The sequence below is a fragment of the Theobroma cacao genome, chromosome 6 (genome assembly GCF_053813885.1).
Source record: "Theobroma cacao isolate CCN51 chromosome 6, ASM5381388v1, whole genome shotgun sequence".
NCBI lineage: Eukaryota > Viridiplantae > Streptophyta > Magnoliopsida > Malvales > Malvaceae > Theobroma > Theobroma cacao.
In genome coordinates this window covers 29,898,225-29,918,602 of record NC_142644.1, presented here as the reverse complement: position 1 = coordinate 29,918,602, position 20,378 = coordinate 29,898,225, and the positions used below count along the sequence as shown (strand labels likewise).

At 37.0% G+C, this 20,378-nt stretch overlaps 4 protein-coding genes across 7 annotated transcripts; 2 read left to right on the top strand and 2 right to left on the bottom strand.

The window, feature by feature from the left end:
* Positions 1–2,489, top strand: LOC18596936 (uncharacterized). Of its 4 annotated transcripts, none has more exons than XR_016026892.1 (6): positions 1–426; positions 522–632; positions 744–808; positions 968–1,374; positions 1,572–1,646; positions 2,166–2,489. XR_016026892.1 is itself a non-coding variant. In XM_018123265.2 (6 exons), exons 1-5 carry the CDS (start codon positions 211–213, stop codon positions 1,611–1,613), a joined length of 852 nt encoding a protein of 283 aa, XP_017978754.2. In that variant the 5' UTR covers positions 1–210; the 3' UTR covers positions 1,614–1,646; positions 2,166–2,489. The 4 variants fall into 4 exon arrangements, 3 of the variants coding, with proteins under 3 accessions (XP_017978754.2, XP_017978756.2, XP_017978757.2); XM_018123265.2 differs by having other exon boundaries at positions 1,561–1,646; XM_018123267.2 differs by having other exon boundaries at positions 3–426; positions 747–808; positions 1,561–1,646.
* Positions 2,490–7,544: 5,055 nt separating this feature from the next.
* LOC18596935 (organic solute transporter ostalpha protein (DUF300)) lies at positions 7,545–9,827 on the bottom strand. The gene is made up of 5 exons (XM_007025699.3): positions 9,659–9,827; positions 9,194–9,494; positions 8,973–9,095; positions 8,596–8,886; positions 7,545–7,882 (listed from the first exon to the last, which is right to left on the bottom strand). Exons 2-5 carry the CDS (start codon positions 9,455–9,457, stop codon positions 7,673–7,675), a joined length of 888 nt encoding a protein of 295 aa, XP_007025761.1. The 5' UTR covers positions 9,458–9,494; positions 9,659–9,827; the 3' UTR covers positions 7,545–7,672.
* Positions 9,828–10,618: 791 nt separating this feature from the next.
* On the top strand, positions 10,619–18,287 carry LOC18596934 (beta-galactosidase 6-like). The gene is made up of 19 exons (XM_007025696.3): positions 10,619–10,795; positions 10,896–10,991; positions 11,193–11,305; positions 11,423–11,489; positions 11,679–11,771; positions 11,935–12,078; positions 12,293–12,381; positions 12,500–12,605; positions 12,717–12,804; positions 13,596–13,714; positions 13,947–14,111; positions 14,255–14,454; positions 14,780–14,874; positions 15,618–15,727; positions 16,174–16,281; positions 16,637–16,747; positions 17,069–17,280; positions 17,692–18,019; positions 18,148–18,287. The coding sequence occupies exons 1-19, from the start codon at positions 10,619–10,621 to the stop codon at positions 18,256–18,258; spliced, it is 2,532 nt and encodes an 843-aa protein (XP_007025758.3). The 3' UTR covers positions 18,259–18,287.
* On the bottom strand, positions 18,013–20,121 carry LOC108662585 (uncharacterized). Its single transcript, XM_018123253.2, has 5 exons — positions 19,683–20,121; positions 19,366–19,545; positions 19,083–19,272; positions 18,836–18,994; positions 18,013–18,704 (listed from the first exon to the last, which is right to left on the bottom strand). The coding sequence occupies exons 1-5, from the start codon at positions 19,932–19,934 to the stop codon at positions 18,508–18,510; spliced, it is 978 nt and encodes a 325-aa protein (XP_017978742.1). The 5' UTR covers positions 19,935–20,121; the 3' UTR covers positions 18,013–18,507.
* Between the last annotated feature and the right edge of the window lie 257 nt (positions 20,122–20,378).

Genomic DNA, 20,378 nt, shown 5'->3' with positions numbered 1-20,378 from the left:
ATAAACTCTGACCTCTTTGCACCCCTTTCTTTCTTTCTCTTTGCTTCAATATCTTTTCTCTCTCACTCTCTCTGCGCTCGACGTGGTCAACTCTGGTCCCTTTAAATATGCTATAAATTCGCGAGCTTTGAGACGCTATAAAGACAAACTCAAAATCAAACTCAACCAGCAATGTAGGGAGGGGAAAGCAGAGATACTGAGATTGGGATAATGGAGAGGCAGCGGAATGAGTTCATACGACGGCAGCGGAACGTGGTGAGGAGACCTTTGTTGACAGAGCTTCCGAGGCCTTCCCCACCGAATAGTAACAGAAAACCGACCGGTCATACCCAAACCGCCGTCGATCTCAAGTGCAATACTTGTCACTATATCATTCCTCGAGGCACCAACATGCCCTTTAGGTGTTATTGGAGATCCTATATCCCCGTATGTATATATTTGTCCTTTCAGCCATGGTGTTATTATTATGAATTTGGGATTGTAGATAAATGTTCAATTAATGATTAATTGATGATGTTTAGGGTTGCCCTGATCCACGTTTTAAGCGTCACATGAACTGCAGCAATTGTTCTGCTGATATTGTAATTGATCTTGTGGATGGAAAGTACGTAGCTGTTATGGGTGCAACTCAGGTACCGGATCCGGTGAATCGCATTGCATTCACTCTTTGTGTTCATGTTGTTTTGAATCATGTGTATTGGTGAATATTTTCGTGCCCATTTTTATCTTTTATATATATATTGCAGGAAGATGATTCTGAAGCAATCTGTGTCACTCGGGGACGTCTCAGTAATTTTTATAAAATTAGGTCTGTTTGTGTGACTGAGAATTTCCTTTATATTTCTTTATTCATAGAAATAAACTGGATCTTATATTGAAACTGAACCTTCTAAAATCTCTTTTACAATTGGTTTCAACTATTTTATTTACCTTTATATATATATATATATATATATATATTGTGCAGTAGGGTGATTCTGAAGCAATTTGAGTCTCTCCGGGATACCTCAGTCAGTTTTACCAATCAAGATCTGTGTAGGATGATTCTGAAGCTATTTGAGTCTCTCGGGGATACCTCATGCAGTTCTACCAATCCAGATCGGTGGAGGATGATTCTGAAGCAAATTGAGTCTCTCGGGGATACCTCAGTCAGTTCTACCAGTCATGATCTGTGTAGGATGATTCTGAAGCAATTTGAGTCGCTCGGGGATACCTCAGTCAGTTCTACCAATCAAGATCTGTGTAGGTTGATTCTGAAGCAATTTGAGTCCCTCGGGGATACATCAGTCAGTTCTACCAATCAAGATCTGTGTAGGATGATCCTGAAGCAGTTTGAATCCCTCGGGGATACCTCAGTCAGTTCTGCCAATCAAGGTCTGTTTGTGTGATTGAGAATTTCATTTATATTTCTTTGTTCACAGAAATAAACGGGATCTTATTTTGAAAGTGAATCTTCTAAAATCTGTTTAGCAATTAGATTCAACTATCCTATTTACCTTCTAAGATATTGTTCAAATTATTGTGTACTGTTTATGTGTCTGCATTCTGCACGAGCAAAAGTCATTTTGCAGGAGAAAAAGTTTGGCATTGAAGCACACTACTCAGACATATAGGCTACAACTGTGTTAAATCACCTGCTTTAGATGGTATGCAGATCCAATTGTCAGCTAATCTTTCCTGGTTTTCTAAACTTTTAATTAGTAATTTTGTTCGAGGTTATCTATCTGGAAAAAAACTAGATATAAAGATCCAATTGCTAAATATGCTGGAGAGAATCTTTCATTAGCAAGTTTCAGTAAAGTGATTTTTTTGCTCAATCAAAGGATGTCATTGTATTTAATAGCGTAAAATGGATAACAAGATCAAGGTCATAGCAATAACGCCTCAGACCATGATCCACAGATGAGTTGTGTGCCTGCCAATGGTTAGAAAATTTTCCAGAATCATATGTCAGTTGTATCGTACATGCATAATCTTGTTTGTAGTAGCCTCTTTTGAGTTGTGTTTTACTGGGTATATAGTCATTTTGCTGAAGGCAATCATTAATATTTAGCTTATTATTGGTGTATGTTTTACTGTGTGGATACTAATGCCAGGGAAGAGACGAGGCCTGGCATGCCTAGAGGAAGAAAAACTAATTGATGCATAACATTTTGTATTGACAGAAAGCGCGCCCCCCTGAATCAACGATGACGAATCTTTGTAATTCAAAGGGAGTTCTGTTTCAATTCAACCTGCAGTGATTAACTCGTATCTGATTGTACATATCGGAAAGAGAAGAGGAAGCCAGAGTTGGTGAGCTGAAGAGGGAGTAGTATATCCAGGTCAAGCATTTGTCTTTGGTTCTTGATGTAGGGGTTCAAGTTTACTCCATTGAATCTTCCTTTATTTTGCACTAGGTAATGTATATTGACAGTAATATTGTTGGGTTATACGATGTTAGGTTAGGTTTATCTGTTGGATTTTATATATGATGTTTGTGATCTACAGATTACCTTTGTTCAGTCTTAATTAGAAATTTGTGTATCAGTGGATAACAATGAAAACATGGAACATATAATGATAACAATGAAATTTGACAATCTCCATGGCTTCTGGTTGGTCATTCCCCGAGGAATCATCCGTGGAATAACTGGAATTGTCATCCTACAACCCCATATCCCGGTTCAAGGAGCAAAGGCCAAAGGTAATATTATAATTATAATTCTAGGCGTAAAGGTCAAAAGTAACATTATTATAAATATATGATTATGAGGAACATTAACATTTAAAGTTAATATACAAAAATTGAACATTAGCGTTAAGATTTTCAGGTTTAATTGTCACTTAAGTATTTTTTTTATATTAATAATATAAAAATTCAAATTAAATATATGTGATATTTTATGTTAATTCTTATTCAAATTAAGTATATAAATTCAAATGAAGGGATAAATATTAATTCAATTACTAATTTTGTTGTGCCTCTAATTCCAGCTTGTAAGCAAATCTATTGCCCAAAAATTCTGTGACAAAGCCATTATGGGTGGTTGCAATCTAGAGTTTCAAATTAGAAACTTTTATGCAATGATTTGTTGAATTTCGCCCACGGTTGACTCTTGTAATATTCTCGGGTTACTATTGTTCATTTTTAATCCACCACTGAATTTGATGCCCTGGTCTAGACAGCAGGTTGGAATTTCATTAGACAGTGAAAGCATTAACACGAAATACGTCAATGGTTCAGAGAGACTCTTGAGTTACAATGCATAAAAAATAGTCTTAATTGTCCATTTTTCTTTTCGTTTCCCTTTAAGTTTTTTCTCTTGGTTGACACCATAATCAAATAGCATTTGACACAGTCGTGCTCCAAGTACGAGGCTAGATACAAAGTATTTGTATCCACAACTGAGCTTAACCAAAAACCGCAAGAATCAGAAACAGTAAAGAAATTCTTCTGGTTCAAGTCAACTATCCTTACGGTGTGAGCAACATCATCATCACCTATAACGAGTTTATAGAGCTCAAAAAGTTCGTTTTTTTCCAACACTAAAAAACAACCGGACGGGTCCACCACTGAACTGACCGCATCTGCCTCTCGAACATCTATGTCAAAACTAAGAAGCTGAATGTCTAAGGCTTCTCGCTTTTTCCTGGTTTCTGCGAGCTCTTCATCGGTGATGATTTTTGAACTCCACTTTTTTAATATGAAGAGTTGATTGTCAGACTTGCACACCCAATAAAACTCATCGTCTACTTTCGTATGAGTGCTAGCATCCAGATGAGTGTCTGGAACAACCAGTCCCTCGTCCTGAACCCAGTAACCTATGTCACTTTTGTACCTATAGACTAGGAATGAGATACTTTGATGATCAATGATCATCGTGACATTAGATTCATCTGTGGGACACCTACTAAAGCACCCCTTTCTAGTTCCTTCGAGGCTAGCGGGGAGGTCAGGAAGGTCAAACCTATCCTGAGTTCTAACGTTGAAATAAAAAACCTGGTAACCATGCATTAAGAGCAACCAACCGGAGGTAGGACAGGAACTTAAAACATCCACATTTCGAAAATCAACTGCACCACCCGATCCAACAGAAACAGCAGTAGAGTTATGGGGAAAAAATAAGAAGTAACCTGCAGACAGCTGATGGCTCAAAAACAAGCACGGGAACGTTGCTTCCCTTGCCCGTGACAACTGGTTTGTCACGTCGGAGAGCTTTGAACCAGCGGTATCCCTCTGCCAGATGATTAAAATAAATAAATAAGGCATTTCTTTAAACATTAATAAACTGATAAACTAACAAAAATAAAGATTCTAACCGTTAAAAACTTGTTTCTTGGAAGAGGGTGGTAAAATTCCCTTAAGCGGCGGCGGAGTGGGTTTGCAAAATTGAGACAGAAACACAAACTCATTTGGGAGTTTTGTAGAACTTGAAGCAGCAGCAGAGTAAGGTGGTTGTGACATGATTAATGGTTTCTTGCAAAAATGAGCTGATGGGTTTTGCTTTAGGCTGGGAGGGAGGAATAAGAGAGAAGATCAGTGGTCGGCTGTATATATGGGTAGAGAGTCCAAGAAAAAAAAATGAAAATCAACCGAGGAAAGATGAAATTCAAAAATGAAAAATACGGGAGAAAGACAAAGTGATTAAGCAGGAAGAGAGAGAAAGACGCAGCTGCCAGGCGCGATACTGGCAGGGTAATGTCGGTACGTATTCTGGTTTTGATCCTTTGGTGACAATGCTGGCTACTTCCTACCTGCTTTGTTATTATGAGAATAAACATCTTCTGTCTTCATTTTTTTCCCCGTTTTATGTGTAAAATTAAAGCATACGTTGGTCATGCTTGAACAATTCCTTTGCATAAATTATTTTTCTTGCAAAGGAAAGAGAAAAGCAGCAGTAAGAATTGGAATTTCAGTCACTGCATAGAGCTTCACTTGCAAGGCTTTATTAAATGAGTCACAGCTATATTAAATTATTTTTTTAATAATTGTATTAGCAAGGCTTCACTTGCTAATATACGTTACTCATTTGCATATAGTAGGATCAGCAACATGAGAGACACAGCTAAATGAGTCCATCAGACAGAATAGTGTATTTGCAAATGGTTTGCACGTTGCATGTAGGGCATAAGAAGCGAACAGTTTTTTCACATTGAAGCATTTTCAAATAACGGTTAATAATCAATTTATCATGCAATGATTTTTTTAAAGAACCCAGTTTTTCAATCAATTTATTTGTACCTCAATATTCTGTACTGCAGCATCTATTCCTCAAATAGTAACAACCAAAATGGCCCTCAATAGTATCTTGAGGTTGATACATGACCGACATGATTAGCAAGATTCAATATTAAATCAAATCCAGAAATTTACATAGGATCTAAATCAAATGTTTCATAAAACTTACAATGTCTGAGCAGGTTGGCCACAATTCTATTGACATTTTGTCGAATCATATTCTCCTCTCTAATCACATTTCTTGGTACAACCTTCAGATGGCGAGAGATAGGCAGGCCAGTATCGTCCTATGCTCTGTCCATTAACCCAAGCTTGATCCTTCCCCATGCTAGTGAGATTTAAGGCTAAAGGGCCCTCACCTTCAGGAGCAAGGAAAGAAACCAGTGGACAGGGAACAAAACATCAGACTACAAACGCTCCAATCAACCGGGTTGAAGTAAAATGACTTTCAACAATGCATTAGGGGGAATCCAAGGTTTATAACTGCATTGTCAATGCTTCAATGATATGGGACAAAGAGTTTACTGTGTGGCAAAAAGCTTGTGGACCGATGAAACAAATCTATGAAGTAGAAAGACTTAATCTCTGATAAGGGGTGCCTAAATAGAATCTCTCAAAGTGGAAAACGAGTTTGTGGCAGAATGATCCACGAGAAAAAGTTTAGCATTTAAGCACACTACTCAGACATATAGGCTACAACGGTGTCAAATCGCCTATGCAGATCCAACAGAGTATATATATTTCCAGCTAATCTTTCCTGGTTTTCTTAACTTTTAATTAGTAATTTCATTCGAGGTTATCTATCTGGAAAAAAACTAGATATAAAGATCCAATTGCTAAAATATGCTGGAGAGAATCTTTCATTAGCAAGTTTCAGTAAAGTGTTTTTTTAGCTCAATCAAAGGATGTCATTTTATTTAATAGCATAAAATGGATAACAGGATCAAGGTCACAGCAATAACGCCTCAGACCATGATTCACGGATGAGTTGTGTGCCCTGCCAATGGCTATAAAATTTTCCAGAATCATATATCAATTGTATTGTATACGCATAATCTTGTTTATAGTAGCCTCTTTTGAGTTGTGTTCTACTGGGTAAAACGTAATTTTACTGAAGGCAATCATTAATATTTAGCTTATTATTGGTGCATTTTTTACTGTGTGGATACTAATGTCAGACGATGCCTTGCATGTCTAGAGGAAGAAAAACTAATTGATGCATAACATTTTGTATTGATAGAAAGGGCGCCCACCCGAGTCAACGATGATGAATCTTTGTAATTCAAAGGGAGCTCTCTTTCAATTAAACCTGCAGTGATTAACTAGTATCTGATTGTACACATCGGAAAGAGAAGAGGAAGCCAGAGTTGGTGAGCTGAAGAGGGAGCAGTACATCCAGGTCAAGCATTTGTCTTTTGTTCTTGATGTAGGGGTTGACGTTTACTCCATTGAATCTTCCTTTATTTTGCACTAGGTAATGTGTACTGACAGAAATATTGTTGGGTTATATGATGTTAAGCATGTCTGTTGGATTTTATAAATGACGTTTGTGATCTATAGACTACTTTTTTTCAGCCTTAATTAGAAATTTGGGTATCAGTGGATAACAATAAAAACATGAATGTATAATCAGACGCTCTCAACTGGGGCGTTGCCCTACAATCAGCAGCCAGTGGTATAATTATTTTTAATTTTATGATTTTTTATATTCATTTTTATAAATTTACGTCAAGATTTTTAAATGATTAATTTTCACTATAATTATTTTTATCTTTATTATTATTCATATATAAATTAAAATTTGTAAATATTTAAATATTTTTAACTAAAAAACATAAATATAAATGATTAATTTTCACTTAAATTAAGTTATAACTCATTGAAGTGTTTTTTGTTAAGTCTATAAATTTTATGCATTAAATAAGAAGAACATATTATTTTCTCTCATTTTGAGTAAAACGTCAAAGCACTCATAAAAAGCAAATAACCCATAAACGTTTGTCAAACAAGGATGTGATTAATTTCGAGATTATAAGAAACAGGGATGTATTAGAATCCATTATTCTAAAAGGACCAACAAAAATTCTCAAAACAGAACCACAAGAATCTCTTAGCATCATTCTTTGCAATTTATGGTGACCACAATGTAGCACCTTAATGATCTAATCTTTCTTTCAGGTGGATCACTTATATCGTATGTTTATTGCAAATTTCCAAGAAAAATGTGATGATTATCATACATGAAACTCTGTCATATGTTATATCCAGTTACACATTAAAGGTTTTAAAAGTTTCTTTAGCTTTGCACTTGGTAGACTAGAAGTTCCTCAACAGAAATGTTTTCTCTTGCAGCTCAAATTTCATGTTTGATAGACAAAAGTGATGATACAACAGAGTATAAGCATTATGTGAATATATATTGTCTCCCAATTACACCTAGGCATCAAAATATCATTCATTTTTCTTGCCTAGCTTCATCTTAGCTTCAACTTCTCCACTATAAGGTGCAACATGGTATGCGTACTGCTGGAGAACAGAGAAAACAACCATCTCTAGACACACCAACACGTTTTGAAGAGCTTCCTCAAGGTGCTCCACATCCAACCAGAAATGATGAGATCGAATGATGCCCATTGCAACGAGTATGTCCAGCACCACTCCCTGCAATGTGGTCAATAAATGCCATTAAACAATGCAGGATGATAACAGGATAACAATTGTTTAACAACAAATCATTGACAAAACAAGGACATGAAAACATAAGTTGGTAGCACTGGGAGGAAGAGAGTTGCAAACCAAGGCAATGTTAAGAATTTGACTACACAGATAGCTGGATTTTCAAAACTAATATAACAAATCAGTCAAAAACTCTGCATTAACTATAAATAATAGAAGGTGCTCACATCAGAAAGTTCCACTCTACAATTAAACCTGCAAACTCCTTAATTAGAAGGAAGAAACAGAAATGTCTAGCCCAAAGAGAGAAGAAAATTCAGAAGATGCTATATGATGACGAGTTCCAATCTGATTTAAGTACATGATGCATTTGATTGTATGTTGAATCACCTAGATTAGGCCCAATCACAAAATATCTTCCCCTGGCCAGAGGGACGAAAATTTTCCTTGAAGAGGCCACAATGCTATTCTGGCTACAAATTATGAAAGCTAAGTATTTGTTAGCTATCTTGGTGGGAGTTAAGAGCCTATGAAATGGGTTTGGTTAGATTACTCAGGAGCTTCACCATTTATTGTTATGGATTTAGGGAAAACCTTAATGTCTAATCCTTTCATGCTTCTATTGGGTGTGAACTGAGTGAGCCCTCCAACAAGATGAAGATTCATTGAGAACAGAAAAAAAGAGAACAAGGTTTTACCTGCCAAAAGCAGAAGAAAACAATCCCCTTGATGCACATGAACTTTGCAAGTGGCTTGTGAGGTGCCAACTCTTTTGCAAAAACATGGTAAAAGATTACCAAAGAGTATAATGCTAATGAAACAGAAATATTGAGGATGATAGTGAATGTCCAGCTCAACCAAGAAGGATAAACCCCAAGGACCTGCAATATTATCATCAAGATAGAACACACAGGGCGGATGACGACGAATTGCCATGTCCAATGCTTGAGAAGCTTTAGTGTGCGGTGGTTCAGCCTAACTGTTCGAGGCTGTAGTTTGAGCAACCGCAATGTATCAGGCAATTTCATTCATAGTGTAACTTAATGACGAAGCACATTAATTTAGAGTTTCGTACCTGGAAAAGGGTCATTGGAAATGAGTGGTGAATCTCTCTTCCTTTGATTTCATCAGGCACAATATTTTTGCTAATAGATATATTCAAGTAACTATACATCAATGCCAAGAACTTAGCAATCACCTACAACCAAAACAATAAAAAAAGAAGCAATGATTAACTTTAACAAAGAATAAATCCAACAAAACCAAATCCAAAGATTGAGCAAAAGGGGCACTCACCAAAGCCTCATAACATTCCTTGACTGATTCCAAAAACATGAAGAACGCTTTGCTTCCTCGAACATCCAATAACCCCACAAAGGAGTCAATAGCATAAATAGGAGCCATAAGGATAATAATTAGTATAGCTTTCTGCTCCTTTGGGTTTTTCCAGTAAAAAAGATGCTGCGACAGAAGCTGCAACGTGAAATGCATCGTGAGCATCACACAGAATGCAGATCCCATCAGAGTAATTTGCCCGCGATTTAAATGGCTAAAGTCCATGGTTTCAGGTAAGAGAACAGAAACCCAAAGCAAGAATCTGCCAAAAAAAGGGTGAATGGAACAACACTGATCAGGAAAACCGAAATTTTGACCAACAAGAATCAGGGGATGAACTACAAATTCTGTTACAATTAAAGCAAAAATTAAGAGCTACCCAGTTTGCAGTAACAGAAATTTAAGACAAAGGTTTTGGAAACCAACCTGATCAATGAAACCTTTGAGAAGGGGATTGAGGAAATGGAAACTCAGTTTACAGATGAAGTAGAAGTCCGAGGTAGAGGTCGAATTTGATGCGTCCCTGCTGATTGCTGATCTAATATAATAATTGCAGCTTTAGCATCTACCAACCACCGATTAACGCGTTTTAAATGTGTAAAATAACACGAGACATACTCTGATTTTGCCACGTGAGCTCGAGTAAATGGTGTAGGAGAGTCTGAATTCGACGTCACGGGTCTATGGATCAGGGTCGGTTTAGAATATTAAATGCGCTTATCCCACAATCCTAACCCTAACATATACATAATGGAGAAGAGACAATTTTGACTTTATCCGGCTGCCATAACATTGGCATACTCTCGCCATACCGTATTTATTGGTGGTAGCATGCTGGCCTCACTCGACGCTAACTGATCAAGATTCAAGAAGCCCAAGATTTACTGGTTAACTAGTCCATATTGATCATATTCTATCCAATTTATGAAAGTTTGGGCTAACTTTTGAATCAATCATCAATGTATTTTGATAATACAACTTGATTTTAAAGTAAATGTAAGGAAAGTTCACTCAAAGATAAAAAAATCTGTTTGAAGTTTAATTCAACCTAACAAAGATAAAAATGTTGGCATATTTTGTCTCAAAATTTTCTCATTTGACCTCACTGTGAAACAAACAGGGCGGCAGAAAAGAAGCAAGTTCCTCAAATTCATGGTTACCGGCCACTGCTTAACTCCAAGTTTCAAGCATTGTAAGTCTCGCTTAGTATCATTCAGACAATTGAAACAAGACAACACTTAGCACATTTTGCAAACATTATATCTGTCTCTTTTTAATCCTATATTTTTCCTCATGTTAGTAAACAGTCAGCATTGTGGCTTTAGTTTGCAAAGTTTGCTTCTATCCTAATGTTTTGCATTATTCAAAATTTTGCTGAATAGAATTATGGATACCAAGAAACCATTGTCATTGGCTTTAGTCCTCGTATTAGTTTTTGTGAGTTACTGTTTTGAGAGTGTGCTATCTACCACAGTCACATATGATCATAGAGCACTGGTTATTGATGGCAAGAGGAGGGTATTGCAGTCGGGTTCTATCCATTATCCTAGAAGCACCCCAGAGGTTGGTTTTGTATGTCCATTTATTTATACATTTGTTGCTTATATTCTGTTTAGTGAGTTTTCTTTTATTCCTGATAATTAACATGGATTGAAATTTATAGGTGTGGCCGGAACTTATTAGGAAATCCAAGGAAGGGGGATTAGACGTGATCGAGACTTATGTTTTCTGGAATTATCATGAACCGGTTAGAGGACAGGTATACTTTAGATTCAAATGTTTGCTTGACCATCACTTGCATTTTCCATTTATGTTGGGATTACTTAATTTGCCAGGAGTCTCAGCTAGTCTGAACTCTGAAGCATGTTGGCAATTTTTTTTTCCTTAAATTATTACTTCTGGTTCTTTTTCTTTTGGTTAGTAAGATAGTTACTTTGAAATTTTTTCTTTTTTTGGGCAGTACTACTTTGAAGGCAGGTTTGACCTGGTGAAGTTTGTGAAAGCAGTGCAGGAAGCTGGCCTTCTGGTTCATCTGAGGATTGGGCCATATGCTTGTGCTGAATGGAATTATGGGTCTGTAATAGCCTTTTAATTATTTGTGCAAAGCTTCTGTCATAAGAAGAAAAGAATTTCCCCTCTAGTTTTAGGTGAAACGATTTTTGAACTCTATGTTATATTTATTCATGGCAGTGGGTTCCCTCTTTGGTTGCATTTCATTCCTGGAATTCAGTTCCGTACGACAAATGATATGTTCAAGGTATCTTTCCTTCCTTCTTTGTGTGTGTTGGTAAAGCAGTAAGGCTAAATTTATGTCCCAAAGTTAGTTTTGGTAGTTGTCTACATGCAGTCATTATAGCAAGACATTTATTTTGAATGACGCATACCAGTCCTTATCCACCTGATATTCTTGTGTAAGTTAGGTGTTTTTCTGTTGTTGTTAATACAGAGAGAAATGCTGCGTTTTCTCACCAAAATTGTAGGACTAATGAAGGAAGAGAATCTCTTTGCATCACAAGGAGGGCCAATCATTCTTGCTCAGGTGATTTACTGACATACAGTCCTAGTACTGGATTTACTGACAACTTCATGTTTATTTTTGTGTTAATTTTTTCTTTCTTCTGTAAAGCTCACTAAACAATAATCACATAAGTTGATTCTGGACTGTGTAGAAGAATTCATTTCTCATATATATCATGTAACAGGTTGAAAACGAATATGAGCTTGTTGAATGGGCATATGGGATTGCAGGAGAATTATATGTCAAATGGGCTGCAGAAACTGCTATCAGTCTTAATACAACAGTGCCTTGGGTGATGTGCCGACAGGAAGATGCACCTGATCCAATTGTAAGTTAAACATTTGCATGGTGTATAGCATGGTATGGTATTGGTATCTTATATCCATTTCCTAGGGCTGATCGATTTCAACATTTATCATGCTTAACATTTGTATGAAATTACATCACTTCTGCTGGTGCAGAAGTATTGCTTGCTAACTAATTGCATCTAAGGAAAGTTAACAGTTTAAGTAAATCTTTCTATAATGAGAAGCTGCCTGCAGATAAACACATGCAATGGATTTTATTGTGATCGATTCACTCCAAATTCCCCATCAAAACCGAAAATGTGGACTGAGAACTACAGTGGATGGTAATTGTCTCTTGCCCATCTGACATGATTGCCTAATTCTGCTAAGTCATTGCGATCAATGGTACTATGCTATATAATTAAAGCAGAAAAGTGAACATCTTAAAAGTTTGAGATGCAGGTTTAAGTCATTTGGATATCCAATTCCTCATCGACCTGTTGAGGACCTTGCATTTGCCATTGCACGTTTTTTTGAAACTGGTGGAGCCTTTCACAACTACTATATGGTGAGCTGTAAGGAGTTTTATTTCTTTTATCAACTTGCAACTTGGTAGACATGTGAACTTACCTATCAGTCTGTTAACAGTATGAACATCTTTTGTTACCGAACCCTGCAGTATTTTGGTGGAACCAACTTTGGACGAACAGCTGGAGGTCCTCTTGTTGCAACAAGCTATGATTATGATGCCCCAATAGATGAATATGGTAAATTTTCTATTATTTGGTTCATGTATCACTGATCTGTCCAAAAACATAATATTTTCGCATGATGCTTGCCTCTGGCTTCCAGAAAAGGCTCATAAGGAGTAGTATAACGATTAGTAATGGCAGAATGTGAGAGAAATCAAGAGAATATTTCCATTGCATGGCATGAACTTTCTATAATATTGCTTCACATCTCAAGAAGTTTTACAAATTTCCATCATAAGCTATTGGAATATGATCATTGGTTTGCCATACAAGAATAGTGCTATTGAGTGGAACCTGGTTTCCTTTAGTGAAAGGGCCTTTTTATATACATCTTCATCGTCCACCTCTTAAAAACAGTCAAGATTCGTTCAGACCATCAGGTTTGGACATGGTGAAATGAAAAAGGAAGAAGATGAAGAAGAAAAAGAACATTTTAGATATCTGTTAAAAAAGCAAGGAGCTTTATTCTCCTGCCAGTTTAGTTGGACATATGGCCTTAGATTATTTAGATTAACTAATTTCCTGGTGGAAAAACTGTTGAGGTTCTGGAGTCATATCTTTCACTTTATTTGCTTTGGTTCCGTTCATTCCTTTTCCTTTTCCTGATCAAGTGAAATTCAGTTTCATAACTGCCTTGGATAGTGTAAACCATTATATATCAGCTGAACCAATTCTTTCTCCGATTAGTAAGTACAAGGGTGGAATGATGATGGACCATCTACCACAGAGGTTTGCTTATAGATGTGATTATCCAATAAATCTATATTTCAAACTACATAAGGAATACCCTTTCGATGTTCACACAGGTTTTATTAGACAGCCAAAATGGGGCCACCTACGTGACCTGCACTTGGCAATAAAGCACTGTGAGGAGTATTTGATCAGCTCTGATCCAACTCACCAGCAGCTTGGTCATAATCTAGAGGTAACTTTAGATGTTTCAACATGTTACTCTCTCTCTCTCTTTTACATGAGAAACATATAGCTCTGCCCTCTGATCACAGCAGACATTTTGGTGCAGATTCCTCTTTTGATGTACATTATTGAACTTTTTTTCTGGTTTTCATGCCATTACCTGTTCTTACCACTTGTTGTCCATATCTCTCATAGTAATCATGTTGACATACTTTTGTCATCTTCCTTTTCAAACTTTGAAGGCACATATCTACTATAAATCTTCCAACGACTGTGCAGCCTTCCTTGCTAATTATGACAGCAATCTGGATGCAAATGTTACATTTAATGGAAATTTGTACTTCCTTCCAGCTTGGTCTGTAAGCATCCTTCCAGACTGTAAGAATGTCATTTTTAACACAGCAAAGGTATAGATCGCAATTTGTTATCTATATGATTCAATGTAACACATATCTGCTCTAAACTCATCGTGGAAATCTTTTGGCTTCCCATATCTTTCTGCTACTATGTCGCTAACCTTATTTCCTTGCACTGTTTTCCTTGATTGAAGGTTGTGTCACAAAGAAACTTTGGTGACAACTCATTTGCTCAAACAACTACTGTTAATCAGTTTTCATTGTCAGCATCATCATGGAGCTGGTATAACGAAGAACCAGGTGTTTGGGGCAATAACTTGTTTACAGAATCACGTTTATTGGAGCAGATCAGTACAACAAAAGACACTAGCGATTACCTATGGTACACAACAAGGTAAATCACTCATATTGTTTATTCTTTCTTGATTTTAAAAGTAGTCATAGCTTTCCAACTTTTGTTGATAAAGAGAGAGCGACCGATAGACCAAATTTAGGAGCTTATTGAAATTTACTTGAAACAGTATCATCATTTTTGCATCTATTTATATTTTGTCAAAATGATTTTTGTTTCTGATAGTGGATTCAGTTCTGTGTACTGACTATTTGATGAATTGGGATGAGCTCCTTCTGCATGTTTTCTCTGATGTTTTTACTACACTATATTCATTACTTTTAGATTCCTTCTTTCTTACAATGTTTCATGGTATTGGCTTTGGCAGTATAAATATCATGCCTGATCAATCAAAAGAGGTCTTCCTGCTTATTGAAAGTTTGGGACATGCAGCACTTATTTTTGTCAACAAAAGGCTTGTAGGTATGTACTGTACTGATTGCAGTGGAATAATTTCTGCCTACTGTTTTTATCTTCTTTAGCCAATTCTTTACTTGATATGAAACTCAGTGACATTCTTCTCCACCGAAATAAGCTTCTTTCTTCAAAGACCCTTCAAATGGTGATAGAGGTGGTCTCAATATGTTCTCAAACTTTCTTGCTCTCCCATTCTGGATTCACCGTTCTATCTTGTTCTGATTACTTTTTCGTTCATAAATTTCTATATGTACATTGTAATAGCAAAGTGCTTGGGAGTACATAATTGGGGTTCATTGCACTTTGCTCGATTCTATCAACTTTCCAGTTTCATTTGCATGTCCCATCATACAACCTGATATCTGTCTATCTCAATATCAAAGTTTTCATTCTTATTTTCATATTTTGTTTTGGAAGCTATGATCATGGAGAATGAGTTCATTGTTAAAACGTTGTAATCTGGACATGGTATAACCAAAAAGGGGAACCAAAAGGCTGAACAACCACTATGCTCAATTTTGCTGGTTGAGTGCTGTAAAACCAATTTAATATTAATCTCTCATAAAACAAAATTTCAGGAACTTATTGCTGTAAATCCATCATATTTCTTCCTTCAATTCATTTAATATAACTTTAAATTCTTCAATGTTCTCCCATCCAATCCCATCATTTCTCCATCACACCCTTCCATGCTGATCAATTTTGAAGCTGTCTTTTACTTGATGTTCCTTCTGTTCTATGTTTTACAGCATTTGGATATGGTAATCATGATGATGCAAGCTTTTCGATCAGTGAGAAAATTAGTCTTGTTGAGGGAAATAATACACTGGATATGTTGAGTATGATGGTTGGTCTACAGGTAAACAAAATTTCTTCAGTTAAGATATCATAGAGAACTTAAGACAGAGACCTCTGGGTAACATTTAGTGAGGGTTTTTGTTAATCTTTATGGTATTTCTATTGTAACCAAAAAGACCTTAAGGACAAATAGGAACTTGTTAGCGACTTTTAATGGGAAGTTGGATTAGGATATTCTGCTAACAAACAATACAGGTCATTTTAACATTCACAGAACTTATCACCTTCCTATCCAGGCAAAGGCAGTTTTTTACGTTTAATTGACACTGTGATCTGATAATTGTCCTACAGATTCAGTTCCAGACCCTCTTTCTGATTAGACTGACCAACTATCTGGAGCACTATTAAACCAGGCATCTAGATTCTTATTAAGGTGTCTTTGATATAAACTATCAAGCACTAAGGATTACTAACTTCTGATTTGCTTGTTACTTCTATATGCTTCAGAACTTTGGACCATGGTTTGATGTTCAAGGGGCAGGAATTTTTTCAGTGGTTCTTGTTGACCCATGGAACAGGAAGAATGATGTTTCTTCTGGAGAGTGGACTTATCAGGTGAAAGTCTGTGCATTGACAAAATTATCTTGGGATATTGAATTATCATGTGTTGCAAATTCAGAAGAATTTTGGCTGCACAATAGCAAATTAATTTAGATGTAAACCCCTTGCTTTCATCCTATCAGATCATGATCTTTTCAATGTTCTTTCCCCATTTTCCTTTGTTTTAAAATGGGAAGAAGATCTCATTCTACGCTTCTCTGCAAGAAGATCTTGTACTGGAACAGTGTCAATTCCGAGTTTAGTTGGGATTCCTAACTGCTTCGAGCAGCCAATGGGCAAAGGAATTATTTGTTCACTGTTAATGGAATTTTCTACCCAGGATTCTGATGCTATTAATCACTATTATCAGGTGGGACTTGAGGGAGAATACCTTGGACTAGATAAAGTAAGTCTTGCAAATAGCTCACTGTGGAAAAAGGGGAGTATTCCACCTGTTAACAAGACTTTGATATGGTACAAGGTAAGCGGAGGATTTGATAATCAGAATCAGAACATGTACGAAGTGCCATTTTCTATTGATTTATTGGCTCAACTGAAGATGACACTATGCTATGCATTTAACACTAACATAAAAATTGTTGCATAATGATAAATTTTCTTGTCTAGGTCGCTTGCCAAGGATCTACTAACAGTTAACCCCATTTTTATTTTGCATATTTCATGAACAGATATAACGCAGTTATATACCTTGGATACTCCCTAATGCATCATTTTACTCCAACCAGGTTGTTAACCGTTGGCTGGAGCATTTGTATTCTGATATTCTGTTTCTTGTCCTCAGGTTACTTTCCTTGCTCCTGAAGGTAAGGGTCCTTTAGCCTTAAATCTCACTAGCATGGGGAAGGGTCAAGCTTGGGTTAATGGACAGAGCATAGGACGATACTGGCCTGCCTATCTCTCACCATCTGAAGGTTGTACCAAGAATTGTGATTACAGAGGAGAATATGATTCGACAAAATGTCAACAGAATTGTGGCCAACCTGCTCAGACATTGTAAGTTTTATGAAACATTTGATTTTGATCCTATGTAAATTTCTGGATTTGATTTAGTATTGAATCTTGCTAATCATGTTGGTCACGTATCAACCTCAAGATACTATTGAGGTCCATTTTGCTTGTTATTGTTTGAGGAATATATGCTATGGTCCAGAATATTGAGGTACAGAAAATTGATTGAAAAACTGAGTTCTTTAAAAAAAATCATTGCATGATAAATTAATTATTAACCATTATTCTGCAAATGATTCAATGTGTAAAAACTGTTTGCTTCTTATGCTCTACATGCAAAGTGCAAATCATTTGCAAATACACTATTCTGTCTGATGGACTCATTTAGCTGTGTCTCTCATGTTGCTGATCCTAATATATAATTGCCATTCCTGAAGAACTAATCATGCTGTCCAGATATCATATCCCACGCTCTTGGGTACATCCTGGTGAGAACCTATTAGTCCTTCATGAAGAGCTTGGTGGTGACCCTACAAAGATTTCTGTGCTGACACGAACTGGCCAAGAGATTTGTTCACTTGTATCTGAGAAAGATCCTCTGCCAGCTGATTCTTGGAAACCAAACTTAGGCTTCATGTCTCAAACTCCTGAAGCTCGACTGACCTGTGAAAAAGGATGGCGCATTGCTTCGATTAACTTTGCCAGTTTTGGATCTCCACAAGGAAATTGTGGTGAATTCAGAACTGGAATTTGTCATGCAGACATAATATCTATGGTTCAGAAGGTAAGAATCAACCTTTCTTTACACATATTAGATACACATTTAACTGCAAATTGCTTAGTTGAGCCTCTATAGTTGTGCAAAAGCTAATCTGTCAAATTTCTTTGGCATCTCCGTGGTTGAATCTGTAGGCTTGCATTGGTCAGGAGCAGTGCTCGATACCCGTTTCCACTGCAAACCTTGGTGACCCTTGCCCTGGTATACTGAAAAGCCTTGCAATTGAAGCTCTATGCAGTGACTGAAATTCCAAATCTCATCGCTATGGAATTCCTTTTTTTTTTTTCTTTTCTCTTTCCTTTTCATAAAAAATCGATTTATGCAAAGAAAATGTTTAAGAATGACCAATGTATGCTTTAAATTTTACACATAGAGAAGAAAAAATCGAGACAGAAGATAAATTATTCTCATACTAACAAAGCAGACAGGAATTAGCCAGCATTCTGACAAAAGGATCTCAACCTATAACAAGCTGCAAGATTATTCTCAGCATATTATGGGATGAGCAGTATTTTCCCAATGTGCTTGCCACTTTCCATATGCTGGTGAGCTGCTGCTGCTTCTCCTAGTGGGAAGTGTTTGTAAACCACTGGCTTCACCTTACCTGAGATGATTGCAGGCCAGACATTCTTCTCCACCTCACTGACAATTGCTGCTTTCTCTTCTATACTTCTAGTTCGCAAGGCAGACGCTGGCATATCAAAACAACGAAAGATTTTATATCAGATTAAAAGGTTTTTTCTTTCATTACACGGCTGGAAAACTAAATCTTTCCAGGTTTCATTGCCATACAACAAAATACAGAGTAAAGGGTCTGGTTACCTTGGATTGTTAGCCGTTTTGCAAATATAGTTCCGATATTTATTTCTGCAACAAATCCACTCAAGGAGCCAATGATGAAAAGCCTGCCATCAACATTTAAGCTGTCAAGGTTTTGCTGAAGGTAGGCTGCTCCAACACAATCCAGAATAACATCAACGCCTGCCATTGATGAGGGAAAATTTTAGTTAGAACACATTGGTCTTTACAATGTTGAAGAATCTAAGGTCGATGTTGATATAATTTATACCTTTGCCTCCTGATTCTTCCTTTACCCTGGCTACAAAGTCCTCTGTCTTGTAATTGATGCAGACATCAGCTCCGAGATCCTTGCAAAAGGCTAATTTTTGCTCATCCCCTGCAGTGACAAAAACTTTTGCTTCTTTGAACTTTGCAATCTGAATGGCAAATGTACCAATTCCACTAGAGCCCCCATGGATCTACATCCGATCAATTCTTAACATTATTAGCATAGATTATCATCATGCATCAGAAAATAGTAAAAGTGATCTAGGATAATATGTTATTATTACCAGAAGCCTTTCACCAGCGCACAGCCGACTCATCATGAAAACAGTTGACCAGACTGTGCAAGCTACCTCTGGGAAAGAGGCAGCATCCGACAATGAAACACTTGATGGAACAGGAAGAACTTGCCCTGCTGGAACAGTCACTTTCTCCGCATATCCTCCTCCGCTTAGAAGAGCACACACCTTTAGCAATAACAGAAAAATAAAACAAAACCATTAAAAGAGAAGCTCATGTTTAGGCATTTGACTTTTGTATGCAGCAAGACACCAGTATATGAGTATATGTATATACATATAGGTATGCTTAAAGATTAATTCACCTTATCTCCTACTTTCCATCGAGAAACATTTTCTCCAACTGATTGAATGATGCCTGAGCACTCAAGACCAGGGTAAGGACTAGCACCTTGGGGTGGAGGGTAAAAGCCTTGTCTTTGGTAGATATCACCACGGTTCAGGGCTGCAGCCTCAACTTTGATAAGGACTTCATCGTCTTTGATTTTGGGGTCTTCCACTTCTTGTAGCTGCAATACTTCTGGATCACCTGGACTTGTTATAACTATAGCCTTCATCGCTGGATTTGAGTCTTTTGACAGAAACCGCTTGCTTGTATCTATAACTTATTGGCAGTGGACTTCGCAAGTCTAAATTTTATTTAGTTTATGTTCTTCTTAATGACTGTATAGAAAATGGCTTGTTCTTATGATTTAGTTTAAACAAAGCGTTGGCTTGCAACTTTGTTTTTGTTTGGAACTGGCCAATAATTATTCTCACCCTCCCCCCCCCCCCCCCCCCCCCCCCCCCCCCCCCCCCTCCCTTCCCCCGTCAACGCATGCTTGTCCAAACCCCTTATTCTATCCCACATTGCCTTAAGAGATGTTGCCATGTTGGTGCTTTGTAACCTGATTTTGCAAAGGAAATTAATACTAGCTAACTGTTGTACTTAAAAAATATTTGATGCTGTTTTCTTTACCTTTATCTGGTCTCAAGTCATTAACTTGCACTTTAGAACAAGA